Source organism: Amblyomma mixtum, chromosome 2 (genome assembly GCF_055824585.1).
Source record: "Amblyomma mixtum isolate Tamu chromosome 2, ASM5582458v1, whole genome shotgun sequence".
Taxonomy (NCBI): domain Eukaryota; kingdom Metazoa; phylum Arthropoda; class Arachnida; order Ixodida; family Ixodidae; genus Amblyomma; species Amblyomma mixtum.
The window spans coordinates 115,400,166-115,416,911 of record NC_143013.1 but is presented as its reverse complement, the minus strand read 5'-3'; the positions used below and the strand labels follow the sequence as shown (position 1 = coordinate 115,416,911).

Genomic DNA, 16,746 nt, shown 5'->3' with positions numbered 1-16,746 from the left:
GGTCCGCGCGCGGAAACCAATTCATCGTGGTAATAACGGACCACTATTCCAAGTGGGTTGAGGTTTTCCCCCTTAGGAAGCTTGTGTCGGAACGAATTTGGGAAAAACTGTTGGAGACTTTCACTCGTTTCGGTTTCCCTTCCGACCTGATTACAGACAATGCTTCGTATTTCACAAGTAAAGTCTTTGTAGACTCTTGTCGGGCGCTTCAAATCCGCCACAGGAGAACGAGTCCCTACCACGCTCAGAGCAACATAACCGAGCGGGTGAATCGAAATCTGAAGAGCATGCTGGTCGCGACGACCGAGCAGCACAGAGATTGGGACGCGCGGCTGTCCGAACTGGCGTTCGCTACAAGGACAACCGTGAACAGGTCAGTGGGTATTACACCCGCTTACTTGAATTTTGGGAGAGAGATCGCTTTTCCGCTAGAGAATGCCCTAGTCGACGCGGCGGGGCCTGCGCCCCCTCCGCTTTCGCAGTACGCGGCAAGGCTCCGGGAGCGCTTGGAGGCAGCGCAGCGCGCAGCCCGCGAAAACCTCGATGTCGCGCGCATGGAGCAGGCGGATCAGTACAACAAAGGTCGCCGTCACGTCGTTTTCAACACGGGCGACTTAGTACTCAAGAGAACGCACCCACTTAGTAACGCAGCGCGCGGTTTCGCCGCGTCGCTAGCGCACAAGTGGGCTGGGCCGTACGAAGTTACGGCACGGACTACGCCGCTCACCTACCAGCTGCGGTTGTTAACAAACGGCGAAACCGCCGGTCCGGTGCATGTCGCTGATTTGAAGGCTTTCCACCTTCGCAAGGACGATGGCTGCGAAGCGGTGGAAAATCAGCGCGATGCGGCGGTCTCACCCCCGGGAGAACGAGCAGGTAGCGGTGCGGTTCGCAACCGACGCTACAACCTGAGGACCAGGTAGCACCCGTGTCTCTCGATCAATAATCACTCGCAGTGCTCTCGCCCTCTCAGTATGTCTTCTAGGAAGCTCCAGCGGACCGACGCCCGTGGCTCGGACTCCAGAAGGCAAGGCAGACCACCGTCGAACGGTGGCCGCCATCAAGGCGCGCCACCCGGCTGGCGGCAGGAGCCGCGCGAGTGGCGCAGGTTCCACGGCCGCGGTGGCCCCCACCGCCAGCCAAACCACGTGCCTAACCACTGGAGAGCACCTCCCAGTGGTGCAGGCCAACGCAAGGGGGCCAGGGATCATCAAGCGCAGAGCACCCCTCAGCACCCAGCCGGCGCTTCGGCCGCCGAGCAGCCGCAACCCAGGCGGTCCAGGAGCCATCGGCCGCTTGTAAAACGACGAGGAGCGGGCCGGCCTGTGCTCGCTCTGCGGCACACTTGTCGTGCACCGGCTGCGCCATGAGGCTGGTGCGATGCATACCTGGCATAACGGCGACTGCAGCACCTTTCCCCGCTGTGCCACTGCAGAGGGTCAGCCCGGAGGAGGCGGCCCTCCGCATCCTCCAGTCCAGCCGCCCTGACCTGCTGTCCCCGGCGGCCGAGGAGCTTTGGAGGGCGCTGCCGGCAGGGCCCCCAGTGGAGCCAGGCGCCTCGCTCCCCCAGGCGGCTCGTGAGGAGCCCATCCAGCTAGCGGTGAGCGGCCCCCCGGCGAGCACCCCTCCCCCCTGCGACGACTCTATGGACCCGGACCCGGAGGTCATCGAACGCCTACTGGCGGACCCCGGGACGGATGTTTGAGGGGGGGGGGGAGATGTAGGGTCTGCTCGCGGGCAGGTCAAATCTCGCGCCGCTCACCGCGGGTAGCCTCGGACCCCTTCTTCCCGAGTGGTGGGGCGGGGGGAGCGAGGCTGGGAGAAAGCCTTTATAAGGCGCGACCGGGAAGGCTCGCGCTCTCTCGCTCTTGGACCAGCCCTGCCAAAGGACCACCTGACCCAGCTGCCACGACGACGACCGGCCCCCCTGATGTGAGAATAAACCGTTTGTACAAAGTCCTGCCTCGAGTGACTGCCTGTGCGTCCCCGCGCAGAGGAATTGCCCACAATATTGTTACGTAAATGTAGGCACACAAGAAGTAGTCACTGAGGGATGCTGACAGCAGCTCACAGCAGCTCAATCGAACCACTGCCGGCCAACGGCGCACAGATCACACTTCGTCCTCTTCGCGCTCCGTGCACGAGCCCAGCACTGTCTTCTTCGTTGTCCACTGACACAACTCCCGGCGGCGAAAGCATCGTCCCGATGCTAAGTGGAAGACGGAGCAGGTGCACGGTATGGCTTGAGGCGAACCACGTGAACAACGTCAGTGGTAGGGGGGGTGGATGACGACGGAGGGTCGAGGGGGGCAATCTCATAAGTCACGTCGGTCACCTCACGGAGCACGCGATAAGGGCCCTTATACTGATGTAGGAGTTTTTCTGAAAGGCCGACACGGCGAGAGCGATACCAAACGAGGACGAGTGATCCTGGCGTGTAGTGGACTGGGCGATGTCGGCGGTCGTAAACTGACTTCTGGTAGGCCTGGGAGGCGGTGAGACGGTCGCGGGCGATTTCGCGGGCCGAGGTTGCTTGAGCGATGGCGTCACGTGCGTACTCCGTGGTCGAGGCCGAAGAAAGCGGCAGGAGTGTATCCAGTGGCAACGCAGGATGCCGGCCATACAAAAGATAGAAAGGCGAATAGCCCGTGGTGTCATGCCGCGATGAATTATAAGCAAATGTTACATAGGGCAAGGCAATGTCCCAATCACGATGGTCGGGTGCGACGTACATGGATAGCATGTCAGTGAGGGTCCTATTCAGGCGCTCGGTAAGCCCGTTCGTTTGAGGATGGTACGCTGTAGTGAGTTTATGCTGCGTGGAACAGGACCGGAGTATGTCGTCAACTACCCGGGACAAAAAGTAGCCGCCGCGGTCCGTCAGCAATTGGCGTGGGGCACCGTGATGAAGGATGACATTTTGCAACAGGAAATCGGCGACATCGGTGGCGCAACTGGTTGGTAAGGCACGTGTGATAGCGTACCGAGTGGCGTAGTCAGTCGCGACGGCGATCCAACGGTTGCCGGAACTGGACGTAGGAAAAGGTCCGAGGAGGTCTAGTCCGACACGATGAAAGGGTTCCAGAGGTACGTCGATAGGCTGCAGAAGGCCGGCAGGCAAAGTGGAGGGCCGCTTCCTTCGTTGACAGAGGTCACAGCTGGCAAAGTAACGGCGAACACTACGGTAAAGGCCGGGCCAAAAGAAGCGGCGTCGGACCCGATCGTACGTGCGGGAGACACCGAGGTGTCCCGCGGTGGGCAGGTCGTGTAGTTCCGCGAGGACAGACGAGCGGAGACGCTGAGGAACGACGAGCAGGAGCGGAGGGCCGTCAGGGCGAAGGTTGCGGCGGTAGAGGATGTCATCCTGAAGGACAAAGAGTTGGAGCGAAGGATCGGGGTTGGCACAGGTGAGGCGGTCAATAAGGGGACGCAAGGAGGAATCTTGCCGTTGCTCGGCCGCGATGTTAAGCAGATCAGAGATAGCGAATAAGCACGGGCCGAGGTCATTGTCTCCAGGATCTGGCGGCTCCACAGGGTGACGAGACAGGCAGTCAGCGTCTTGATGTAGGCGCCCGGACTTGTAAACAACGGTGTAAGAGTACTCTTGCAGGCGCAATGCCCAACGACCAAGCCGGCCTGTGGGGTCCTTCAGCGAAGAAAGCCAGCAAAGAGCGTGGTGGTCCGTCACAACTGAGAAAAGGCGGCCAAACAGGTAGGGTCGAAATTTAGAGACCGCCCAAACAAGGGCGAGGCACTCGCGCTCCGTTATGGAGTAATTGCGCTCGGCGGTGGAAAGAAGACGGCTGGCGTACGCAATGACACGGTCTTGACCTTGGTGACGTTGGGCGAGCACAGCGCCGATACCATATCCGCTGGCGTCTGTGCGAACTTCAGTGGGTGCCGACGGGTCGAAATGGGCCAATATACGAGGGGAAGTGAGCAACTGGATTAAGGAAGAAAAGGCCTCTCCTTGGGCAGGGCCCCAGGTAAAAGGGCTGTCTTTCTTAAGGAGGTCGGTGAGGGGACATGCGATGCCAGCAGAATTTTTGATGAAACGTCGGAAATAAGAGCACAGGCTTACAAAGCTGCGTACGTCCCTGGACGATTGCGGAAGAGGGAAGTCTTTGACAGCTTGAACTTTAGCAGGGTCCGGGCGGACACCCGAGGCATCGACCAGATGTCCAAGGATGGTCAGTTGGCGACGAGCGAATTGGCATTTCGACGAGTTGAGCTGCAGCCCGGCTTGACGGAAGACATAAAGAATGCTCGTCAGTCGTTCGAGGTGCGTGGAAAATGAGGGCGAAAAAACCACGACGTCGTCTAGGTAACACAGGCATGTAACCCATTTAAATCCTCGAAGCAAGGAGTCCATCATTCTCTCGAAGGTAGCTGGCGCATTGCAGAGACCGAACGGCATAACTTTGAACTGATATAAGCCGTCTGGTGTGACGAATGCAGTCTTTTCACGGTCTTGGTCATCCACAGCAATTTGCCAATAGCCGGATCGAAGGTCGATGGAAGAGAAAAATTTGGCTCCGTGAAGGCAATCCAAAGCGTCGTCAATTCTGGGGAGAGGATACACGTCCTTTTTCGTGATGCGGTTAAGGTGCCGGTAATCAACGCAAAAGCGCCAGCTCCCGTCTTTATTTCTAACTAGAACAACTGGTGAGGCCCAAGGACTCGACGATGGCTCTATAATGTCTTTGGTAAGCATTTTGTCCACCTCCTGCTGAATGATGTTCCGTTGTGTACTGGAGACCCTATACGGACGTCTGTGGATAGGAGCGGCGTCACCGGTGTTAATGCGATGCGTAACCACAGAGGTCCGAGCCAAAGGGCGGTTGTCGAAGTCAAAGATGTCGTGAAATGAGGAAAGAAGACACCTGAGGTCGTGAGTTTGTGCTGGTAAGAGGTCAGGGGCAATCATTTTTGCTTATTGGTCAGATGGTGGTACGTCGGACGCGGAGCATTTCGGCGAGGGAGGTTCAGAGCCGGTGACAGCTGACACGACGCAGTCGGAAGCAGGGCACAGCGTGGCGAGCGACATGCCTTGGGGAAGCGGCTGAACGTGCGATGAAAAGTTGAGGATCGGAAGGGACACTCTATTGGCAAACATAGTGACCACTGTATGTGCGAGGGCAACACTCCGTGTGAGTGTTACATCAAGGGCTGGAGTAACGATGTATTGGCCATCGGGAACTGGTGGGACGGAAGAGAATGATACGTAAGTGACGGCTTCGGGGTTCAGGCGGACAAAATCCACGGTACATAGGCGATGGACAACTGGAGCCGGTGGATCCTCTTTAAAAGGTAGGGCGAGCTGAACGACACTTGTGGCGCAATCAATGAGGGCAGAATGTTCGGAAAGAAAGTCAAGGCCAAGGATGAGGTCATGAGGGCAGTGTTCGAGGACAGTGAAGAGAACCGAAGTATGGCGGCCGGCGATTGACACACGGGCTGTGCACATTCCAATGGCAGCGGAAGTACCGCCATCGGCGAGACGAACAACAGCGGAGTGGGCAGGAGTGAGCACTTTCCTTAGGCGACGGCGTAGAGAGGCATTCATAACGGAGACGTGCGCTCCCGTGTCGATGAGAGCGGTAACAGGGATCCCGTCCACGTCTACGCTAAGTATATTCCGTCGGGCTTGTAGAGTCAAAGGAGGATTTCCAAGGTCGGTCGTCGGAGCAGCATCACCTCCATACGCTGCAGCCATCAGTTTTCCGAACGGGATCGAGCATACGGGCCAGGAGATGATGGGCGTCGAGTTTGGGGCGACGGAGATCGACGACGGTAAGGAGACGACGAGCGGTTAGTTGGAGGGGCCTGAGCGTCGGAGCTTGCGAGCTGTGGATCATGGGGCGACGACGAGCGGCGGGGATAGAAAGAATCAGGATAGCGGCGGTAGGTCGATGACGGACGGCTTCCGCAGTGTCGGGAGATGTGACCAACTCGGGAGCAGTTAAAACAGATGGGCCTGTCGTCAGGTGTTCTCCACTCATCCGGGTTGCGGCTGCGGCGAGTGTGGTACGGATGTCGGGCACCGAGCACGGGAGACACATTGCGAGCATCTGGGCAACTAATGGAGCATACAGGTCGGATCCCGAGATTGGCGAATTCTTGTCGGACAACAGCCTGTATAAGGGATACTGCAGGGGCACTGTCCGGTACCGATAAGTGGGAAATTGTGGGAGACACTGCCTCTAGTTCTCGGCGTACAAGTCGTGTCAGGCTGTCGGATGTTGGCAGGGAGCACGGTTGGGATGAGTCTACGCAGGACGACGTTGCCGCCGTGTTCGGCAACCGCGTGAACTGAGGGGAAATACGGCGGCTTTTCGCTTGTTCAAAGCGGCGGCATTCTTTTAAGATGGCGTCAACCGTTCCACAGTCCTTGTACACCAGCAAGTTAAAGGCGTCGTCTGCAATTCCTTTGAGAACGTGACCTACTTTGTCACTCTCTGACATGGCGGAATCAACTTTCATGCAGAGGGCTAAAATGTCCTGAATATAAGACACATATGACTCTGTTGAGGATTGTGCGCGGCATGCAAGCTCCTTCTTCGCATCCAGCTGACGTCCGAATGGCTTACCGAACAATTCGGTGAGCTTCTGCTTGCACAGGTCCCAACTGGTCAGTTCTTCCTCGTGTGTCTCGAACCAGACCCTTGCAGTGCCCGTCAAGTAGAAAATGACGTTGGCCAACTTCATCGTGGGATCCCACCGGTTGTGTGTGCTCACATGCTCGTACAGCGAGAGCCAGTCTTCAACGTCCACGCCATCGGTACCGCAGAATGTGCCCGGGTCTCGAGGGTGGGCTAGGACGACAGTTGGCGTGGCAGGCGCTTCGGTAGCTATCTCGACGGATCGGCTCGTCGGCTCGTCGGGTCAGCGGCATGGCGGCTCGTACTTCGCACCTCCACCAAGAGATGTTACGTAAATGTAGGCACACAAGAAGTAGTCACTGAGGGATGCTGACAGCAGCTCACAGCAGCTCAATCGAACCACTGCCGGCCAACGGCGCACAGATCACACTTCGTCCTCTTCGCGCTCCGTGCACGAGCCCAGCACTGTCTTCTTCGTTGTCCACTGACAATATCTATATAAAAGTCCCCACCCATCTTGCCACCCTGGCAGGTGGCAGTTAATGGTTGGTCGCGAGAGTTCGCTCACCGCTTTCAGCGCTAACGCATGCCGCCCACATCTCTCTCTCTCATCACCCCACGTGCCTATAAGCGCGATTCAGGCCTCCACTGACTCAGGGAGTCAGTTATGCGCACTTCGTTTCCTTAAAATGATCGGGGTGTAAAACTTTGTCAACGCCAACGGCAATGAACACAATGAACGCCGATGGCCTTTCAGCGCCGCGTTTCTGGCACAGAGAGAGAGAGAGAAAACTTTACTACAACAGGAATTCGGGGCACGCCCCAGGGTCCCCGCACGACCCCACTCCACTCAAGTGTTTATGTTCCGAAGGTCCATAACACTGGCAGCCCGGCCGGTGGCGATGGTCTGCACGGCCGGGTCCTCCGAGCGCAGCAGGGTCTCCCAGTCCTCCCAGGTCTTGAGGTTCTCTAGGTCCCGCGGGGGAGGGTCCGCCGGGCGGAGGGAAAGGATGTGGAGGGAAGAAGCGAAGGATTCTGGCCATAGGGCGCATGCCGGAGTAGGGAAGGAGGGATGATAGTGGGCTAGGATAAGGGGTGACGGGAGACTGTGTGTCTGTAATCTGCGCCAGAGTGTTGCGTGTCTGTTATCTAGGGAGGGGTGGGGCGGAGGGTAAAGCTGGCGTGAGGCTCTGTATACCTGGGTCAGCTCACTGAATGAGTGCATGCGCTCCTTCGTGAATCCCGCATCCGAGGCCACCTGAGCCAGGTTTAAAGAACCTCGGGCTAAATGGTTGGCCGCGTCGTTTCCGGGATTCCCGGAGTGCGCAGGCACCCATATCAGCTCCACTTGGCGGGGCGGGGGTGCATCGGGCGAGACCAGTATGCCAAAAGCAGGGACATGGATTCGGCCTCGAGCAAAATTTAGAATCGCAGTTTTTGAATCACTGAAAATGTACCGGGCTTCAGTGCGGGTGATAGCGAGTGCAATGGTGGCTTCGTCTGGAGCCTCTGGAGAGGTGTCTGGAGGGAGAGGTAGTGTGATGAGGGCAGATAAAGAGGAGTCCACCACAGCTGCTGTCGCTTCATCACCCGTGCAGGCAGCGTCCACCCATACGGCGTCCGGCTCGGAGCCGTACGCTCGATGGAGTGCCCTCGCACGGGCTCTGCGGTGCTGCTCATGGTGGGACGGGTGCATATTCCTCGGGAGCGGTCTGATGAGGAACTCCCGGTGAAGGGATCGTGGGATGGCGAGGAGGGTTGGGTCGTTGGCAGGTATTCTGATTCCGAGGGAGTCCAGGATATACCGACCTGTGGAGGTTTTTGTGAGCCTGATGTATTGGGCCTGTCGGTGGGCCTCCACCAGTTCCCCGATCGTGTTGTGGAGGCCCAAGCCTAGTAATCTGTTTGTGGGTGTGTTGAGGGGAAGATGAAGTGCTACTTTGAATGCCTTGCGAATCAAAGCATCCAAAGCGTTTATGTCATGTTTGGATAGTTGTAAGTATGGGGTAGTGTACAGCACACGGCTGAGGACAAAGGCATGAATGAGGCGACATAGGTCACGTTCCTTCATGCCTCTATGATGTCCCGAAACCCTGCGGATGAGGTGCGATATCGCGCCTACAACCTGCTTGTGTTTCTTAAGAGTGGTGGTGTTTTTGCCATCGTTCTGGATGTGCAGGCCCAATACACGAAGGGTGCCAACCTCAGGTACCTGGTCACCATTCAGTTCAATGGCAATGGGGGAGCGGGGACAGCGGTGGTTCTTAGGAAGGATGAGGAGCAGTTCGGACTTCTCTGGGGAGCAAGACAGTCCGATGGTCCGTCAGTAATTTTGGGTGAGGGTGGCTGCTTCCTGTAAGGTGTTCTCTATGTCGCCGTCACTGCCGTGGGTGGTCCACAGGGTGATATCGTCGGCATAAAGAGTGTGCTTCAGGTGGGGAATAGTTGCCAATTTTCGGGCGAGGGGGATGAGGGTAATGTTAAAGAGAAAGGGGGAAAGGACGGACCCTTGAGGGGTGCCGATACTCTGAAGCGTGTAGGAAGGGGAAGGCAAAGGGCCGAAGTGTATGTCAGCCGTGCGGTCAGTGAGAAATGCTTGAATGTAGGCATACGTGCGCACACCCACATTCAATGGGGGTAGGGCAGTCATGATCGCCTGATGTTAAATGCGATCAGAAGCTTCGGAAAGACACAAAGCTAAGACTGCCTTGGTGTGTCCCGGAAGAAGCGGGTCAAAAAGGTCGTGTGTGAGTTGCCGCATGGCGTCCTGTGCGGATAGATGGGGGCGGAATCCCGCCATGCTATGTGACTTGTGAGTCTCGCTAACACAATATGCTCGAGGAGCTTCCCGAGGCATGAGGTTAGCGAGATCGGGCGAAGGTTTTGAATGGTAAGTGGTTTGTTGGGTTTGGGTATGAATATTACCTTCGCGTGGCGCCACGACTGCGGGAGGCTACCCTACCTCCAGCACTGGTTGAAGTATTCCGTAGTCTGGGTGATCGATCGGTCGTCCAGGTTACGCAGCATTGAGTTTGTGATTTGGTCTGCACCAGGGGCGGGGTTGGCGCGGAGAATCAGGAGGACCGCTCTGACTTCCGTCTCCGTGATATCGGTGTCGAGTGTGGGATTTGCTTGTCCTGTGTAGTGGGGTAGAGGTGTGGGGGCGCCTCGAGAGGTGTACATGGTTTGAAGTGTGTCTAGGAGGGTGTCGGGATCGTCAATGTGTTCGTGTGTGAGGCGTGTAACGTGGTGCTGTGTTGCTGATTTGGTGCGTGTGGGGTCAATGAGGTGTCGGAGGAGTTGCCATGCGCGTTTGCTGGACAGGTTTCTTGCGATGCCGTCCCATATCTGTCCCCAGTTGGACCGGCAGAGCTCCTCAGAGTGTTGTTGGATTTGTGTCTGCAGCGCGGCCAGCCGCTTTTTAAGTGTCCTGTTAAGTTTGTTGCCTTTCTAGCGTTCCAGGAGGCTGTGATAAGCTTCCCAGAGGTGGGCTAGGCGTGTGTCAAGTGTAGGGGTTTCGGTTGTAGTTTCAATGTGTCGCGTGTTGTGGTGAACGTCATGCCTGAGTGATTGCACCCATGCGTCGATGTCCGCGATGGGAGTGTCTGGGAGGGCGGTGCGTACAGCGCGGAAGGCATCCCAGTTAATGAGTTTGTGTGTTGTATTTGCGTGACGGGGTGGTTTGTACGGGACAGTGATTTGTATAATGTAATGATCACTGCCCAGTGTATTTTGTGTTCTGTTCCAGGTAACGCCGCGGATACAGCGGCTCAGCGTCAGGTCCGGACTGGTGTCCATGCTGACACTGTTGCCGATCCTCGTAGGCGTCTGAAACGTGTTGTGCACAGTGAGTTGGAGGTTCTGCAGGACCAGCCAGAGCCTGCGACCTCGATGTGTCGTGGTTGTGTATCCCCAGTCAGTATGCTGACTGTTGAAGTCCCCGCCGATGAGTAGGGGATGTCTCCCTGCTAGATGATGTAGGTCTCGCAGAGGTCGCAGAAGTGATTCTAGCGAGGCCATCGGCTGGGACGGGGGGTGGTATATGTTTGCTATAAATATAGAAGGAAGTGAATGTGTGTGATGCATAAGTTCAGTGATCACGCAGGGCGTCTGAGACGTGATGTGATGAGTTTTGTAGGTGAGGCTGCGGTGGACAAGTGTGGACGCCCTGGGTGTGTTAGTGGTATCAGAATGTGTAGATGTGTAGCTGGGGAAGGTTGCCCGGTGTGCAGTCTCCTGGAGAAGAAATATGTGGGGCGTGGGTGTGATGGTGCCCTTTCTGGCAGAACTTGGTCAATGCCTGCAGCCCACATCTCTCTCTTATGACCCCACGTATACCTATAAGCGCTATTCAGGCGTCCATTGACCCAAGGAGCCAGTTATGCACACTTTTCCTTACAATGGCGCAACTTTGTCAATGCCAACGCGTGCAGCGCACACCTGTCACTACCGCCACGTAGCTTAAAGCACAATTGAGGTGTCCACTGTTCAAAGAGGGCAGTTATGCGCCTTTCATTTGCTTTCCAAGCTCCCGCTCCATTGGTTTCGCAACTCTAAGCGCGACTAAGATGTGCACTGCTTGTTACAACGGCGACGCCGCGAAACGCAGAAACGGGCGCCAAAGAGCTGCGCATTAAAAAATTGCCGATGATTACGTTACTTCATAATGCGAAATTTTAGCGCATCACATCAGCTGTTTCGGCTTTTCGATAGACTGAGGCAGAAAATTCGACCAAGACATATGTGTAAAATTACAGACAACTTGTCATTTATCGCACATATTCCTTCATCAAGAAACATTCCGCTAAAACTTATTGAGTCTAATAAAGGAAGCACTGTGGGCGGACAAATAGATAAATATATGCTCGACTTGCTGCACCAATGCTTGTTTCTCAAAGACGAGGTCTATGCAAGTATTTCGCGAGGTTGTCACAGTTGTGGGATCCGTTACGAGCGACAGGAACGAGGATGTTCTCCCACATGAGTGGTTTATCTCTACATTAATGTCCCTACACACCCTGTCATCCTGGCAGGTGGCAGTTAATGGTTGATAGCGAGAGTTCGCTCACCGTTGTGAGCGCTAACGCATACGGCTAGCCCACATCTCTCTCTCACCCTCTCTGTACCTCATGTACTTATAAGCGCGATTGTGGTGTCCTCTGAGCAATGGAGCCAGCTATGCGCACTTGCTTTCCTTAAAATGATCGGTGTAAAACGTTCTCGACGCCAACGCCAATGAACAGAATGAACGCCTAGGCCTATGGCTTCAGCGCTGCGTTTCTGGCACAACGTTGTCAATACCTGCAACCCACATCTCTCTCTCATTACCGGCGTACCTATAAGCTACGAGGCAATGAGGCCGCTGATGCGGCCGCCCGAGCGCTCACACACCGGGCACCTCATCCTAGCTCTCCTGGCTCAGAAGCTCATATACCGCTTCTGCGATTCCGTGAAATCTTGATGCATTATTCCGATAGCCACCGCCTCTACCCGGCACCTGCCAAGGGGCTGAGTAAGGCGGAGGAGCGAACTCTGCGGCGCCTGCAGTGCTGTGGCGCCATATGCTGTGGGTCTCCCCGCTCCCCCGTAACATGGACACCGACATGCACGAAAACAGGCGACAAGCGCGGGCTCGGGCTCTTGAGAGACAACACGGCTCCCGACCCGGTGTATATTATGTAGACGTAGCAGGGCCATGGCCCACGGGATTTTACACGGCCGCTGTCGTTCACCAGGAAATGCACGTTGATGGCCTCTCTTTTCGAGCCCCGAATTCAATTCGAGCCGACGAAGTAGCGATAGCGCTTGCTGCCGCCCACGCCAATTCGAGAATCATCATTACGGACTCCCGAAAAGCATGTGATCATCACTTGGCAGGGGAAATCTCCCCCTTAGCTGCTTGTATTCTAAGACGGACTGCCACTGATCCAACACCCAAAAGAATCATTTTGGGCTCCTGGCCACCAGGGCTTACGAGGTAATGAGGCCGCTGACGCGGCTGCCCGAGCGCTTATTCACCGGCCTCCTCATCCCAGCTCTTCTCGCTCGGAGACTAACCAGCCGCTGCTGCGATTCAGGGAAATTATAACGCATTATAGCAACATCCACCGTCTTTTCCCGGCCCCTGCAAAGGGGCTGAGTAAGACGGAGGAGCGAACTTTAAGGCGCCTGCAGACAGGTACTCTACTCTGTACTGCAATCTTAAAGCATTACGATCCAAACACGGATGGGCGATGCCCGCACTGTGGGGAGACCTGTGATATCTTCCACATGGTGTGGGCATGTACTCAAAATCCCCACCTCCCCCCTTCCCCTACCCCTTCCAGAGAGGCATGGGAGACTGCCCTCCTCAACTGCTCCTCGCTTGAGGCCCAAAGGGCTCTGGTGAAACGGGCGAGAGACGGGGCATTGTCATGCGGTGCCCCGGACTAGGGACGCCGACCATGTAGCGGGGCCACTCTGTGGCTCCCAAACTCTATTTCAACAATTAAAAGTTTTCACCACCACCACCACCAGGCGGGAACTCTTCTCTGTCCTGCCATCGCCAGACACTTTGATCTGAACACAGATGGGCGCTGCCCGCACTGTGGAGAGATGTGCGATATATTTCACATGGTGTGGGCATGTAATCCGAATCCTAACCTTCCCCTTCCCCCATTCCCACCCGAGAGGCATGGGAGACTGCCCTACTCAATTGATCCACACTGGAGTCACAAAGGGCTCTAGTAAAGCGGGCGTGAGACGGGGCCTCGTCGTGCGGTGTCCCGGACTAAGGATACCAACCATGTAGCGGGGTCTTCTGATCCCCAAACTCTCTCTGAGTATTAAAAAAGTGTTTCACCACCACCACCTTAAAATAATCGGAGTGTAAAACTTTGCTAACGCCAAATCCATTCAATGAACGCAACGGATGCCGAACTCCTATTTGGCTTCAGCGCCACGTTTCTGGCACAACGTTATCAATGCCAAGGAAGCAGCGCAGATCAGTCACTACCGCCACGTACCTTAATAACGCGCCATAGGACATCGTTCTCACATGAACGATTCAAATCGCCCGCGGAAAATAGCTCATTTAGGAGCGTCGTGGTCGCACTGCGCCATCTTGTGAGCTCAACAACTGCTCTTTTAAGGGGAAAATCTTTAATGGCTCATGCTCGCGGTGTCCGTTCTTGTTCGCGGTGTCCGTCCATGCTCGCGGCGTCCGTCCTCGCTCGTGGTGCCCGCCCATGCTCGCGGTGTCCGTCCGTGCGTTGGAATCGTGCCAACTGTGGCCTCTCCTCCGCGCAGCGGCACAACCTCCTCCGTAATTTGCTTTGCTCAAATTCATTTTCTTCTTTACGGCCCCTCTTTCTATTTCTTCTTTCACTCCCACTTCCTCCCTTCCTCTACAAAACGGATTACGGGTGTCCACCGATATACGCGAGACAGTTACTGCGTCATTTTCTTTCCTCAAAACACAATTTTCATTTTCTTCATTACGGCATAAAATGGGTAAATTGGTTTTTGAGGAAAGGAAATGGCGCAGTATCTGTCTCACATATCTCGGCGGACACCTGAACCGCGCCGTACGGGAAGGGAGCAAGGCAGGAGTGAAAGAAGAGATAGAGAAAGAGGTCCCGTAGTGGAGGGCTCCGGTATAATTTCGACCACCTGGGGATCTTTAACGTGCACTGACAACGCACAGCACACCCTCTTTCTGTTTCTTCTTTCACTCCCACTTCCTCTCTTCCTCTACAAACGGATGACGGGTGTCCACAGAGATATGAAGACAGTTACTGCGCAATTTTCTTAACTATGGCCGCTCTTTCCCTTTCTTCTTTCACTCGCACTTCCTCCCTTCCTGTACGATGCGGTTCGGGTGTCCACCGCGATGGTTACTAGGGAACAGCTAATAGGGCCTCATCAAGTAGACAGCAACCTGTAGACAGCAAGTAGACAGCTACTAGACCGATAAGAAACTGGTTCTAAGAAATGGTTCTGAAACCACAGTTTGGCTTGCAGAATGATATCACTGTCTGGTGCAACTCGGGGAGGTGGTGGTGGTGGTGGTGGTGGTGAAAACATTTATTACGAATGAGCAGGAGGTATGTTTGGATCAGCCCGTAAGGGACCGATCCTTACAAACACTAGGTGGAGGTCCCTAGTATGGGACCCCAGCGGCGGTTGCCGCCGCCCGGGCGCGCCCGACTAAGGCTTGATGGGCCTGTAAGTCGTGGCAGCCGAGAAGGGTCGCCTCCCAGTCCTCCCGGGTTGGGTTGGGGATGGGGGGAATAGCGGGGTTGGAGGGGCAGGCCCACACCATGTGATAAGTGTCAGAAGACACTGCACTACAGTGTGGGCAGCTGCCGCTAAAGGAGGGGTCAAAATGTTTTAGCGCTGCCGGGCACAGCAATGCATTGGTGAGAAGGCGGAGAAGGAGCCGCTCATCCGCCTTCTTCAGGCCTTTACATGGGCTAGGGTAAAGGTGATGACAATTTTGATAATATGTTGTAATATCTTTGAATGTATAGACCGGATTAAAATCGGGTTCCTGATCGGATGGGGAGGAGAAAACAGCCCGGTGAGAGAGCGCGCGGGCGGCTGCGTCTGCTGCCTCGTTTCTTGCCAACCCCTGATGAGCAGGGGCCCATATGAGGTAACGGTGGGCGGGGTCCGTATCCCGTATGCAATTTTGGTATATTCGATAGGCTAGGAAGGGAGTGCAGCCTTGTTCGACGTTCCGACAGGCCCCTCGCGAGTCGGTGATTATGTATTTTGAATTGGAATGTGAGGCCGCGAGAGCAATCGCGACCTCTTCTGCTTGTGTCGCACAGCGGGCTCTGAAAGTTAGGCCATTAACTGTGTTGCTGTTGTGAACTACCGCGGCCGTGTACCATTCCCCGTGGTGAGGGCCGGAGGCGTCCACGTAGTATACACCTGTTTTGTTGCCATAATATCGGGCTAGCGCTTCCGCTCGTGCCAGGCGCCGACCCTTATGGTCTTCATGTGACATGTTTGCTGGAAGAGGCCGCACGTGGAGGGCACGTCTCCACAGTTGCGGGATGCGAAACCTGTCTTCCATTGGAGGGGTGTGTTGGATATGGAGTCGAGCAAGAAGGCGGCGACCCAACTCCGTTAGCGACAAGCGCGTGTACTGGTTTGTAAGGTGCGCCTCCCGGAGCTCCTGGAAAGTATTCACCACCCCAAGAGCCATAAGCCGGCTGTTTGAAGTAGTGATGGGGAGGTCAAGGGCACGTTTAACAATTTTGCGAAGGATGACCTCAAGGGCGTCCTCCTCTTGTTTCCGTAGGTGGAGATAAGGAGTCGAATAGAGAATTCGACTAGTTACGAAGGCGTTTGCCAGCCGCAAGGCATCCTTACTTCGTAACCCTCCGCGTTTGTTGGAAACCCGGCGGACCATGCGGTCCACCTGGTCCCCCACCTTACGGAGTTTAGCCAATGTAGTGTCTGGCCGCCTGTGTTTGTGGATGTAGAGTCCGAGTACCCGTATCTCATCACTTTCACGTATGGGACCACTCTCAAGAGAGAGAGATATTTTAGTTGTGCACTTCTGTGAGGCGCGGAGGTGCACAAATTCCGATTTTTTAGGGGAACATTGAAGACCGCAGCGGCGGGCGTAGCGGTCTACTATCGTCGCCGCTGTTTGCAGGCTGGTTTCAATGTCTCCTGTGCTGCCCTGCGTGGCCCACAGAGTGATGTCATCGGCGTACAGGGCGTGCTGCACGCCGGCGACACCACTCAGCTGGGCCGGCAGGTGCATCATGGCCAGATTGAAGAGCAGCGGGGAAAGTACCGCGCCTTGAGGGGTTCCCCGTGTGCCGAGTAGGTAAGGACCATGGTCTCTATCTTGAATTCGAATGTAGGATTGACGATCCATTAAAAAATTACCGACGATTACGTTACTTCCTAATGCGAAATTTGAGCGCAGCAAATAAGCTGTTTCACCTTTTCGATAGATTGAGGCAAAGAAATCGAGCAACACATGTATGCGCTATCACAGATTTTTTTTTTATTTTTCACACGTATTCCTTTAACAAAGACTCCGCTAACAGTTCTTGACAGTCATGAAGGCAGCTTTGTGGTCGGAGAAAGAGACTGATATATGTTCGACTTGGTACACCAATGCTTGATTCTCAAAGACGAG

General features: G+C 55.5%; 1 protein-coding gene across 1 annotated transcript; it reads right to left on the bottom strand.

Moving 5' to 3' along the window:
- Positions 1 to 4,933: 4,933 nt before the first annotated feature.
- Positions 4,934 to 7,118, bottom strand: LOC149360651 (uncharacterized). The gene is made up of 3 exons (XM_089567889.1): positions 7,115 to 7,118; positions 5,922 to 6,815; positions 4,934 to 5,124 (listed from the first exon to the last, which is right to left on the bottom strand). Exons 1-3 carry the CDS (start codon positions 7,116 to 7,118, stop codon positions 4,934 to 4,936), a joined length of 1,089 nt encoding a protein of 362 aa, XP_089424015.1.
- Positions 7,119 to 16,746: the final 9,628 nt, after the last annotated feature.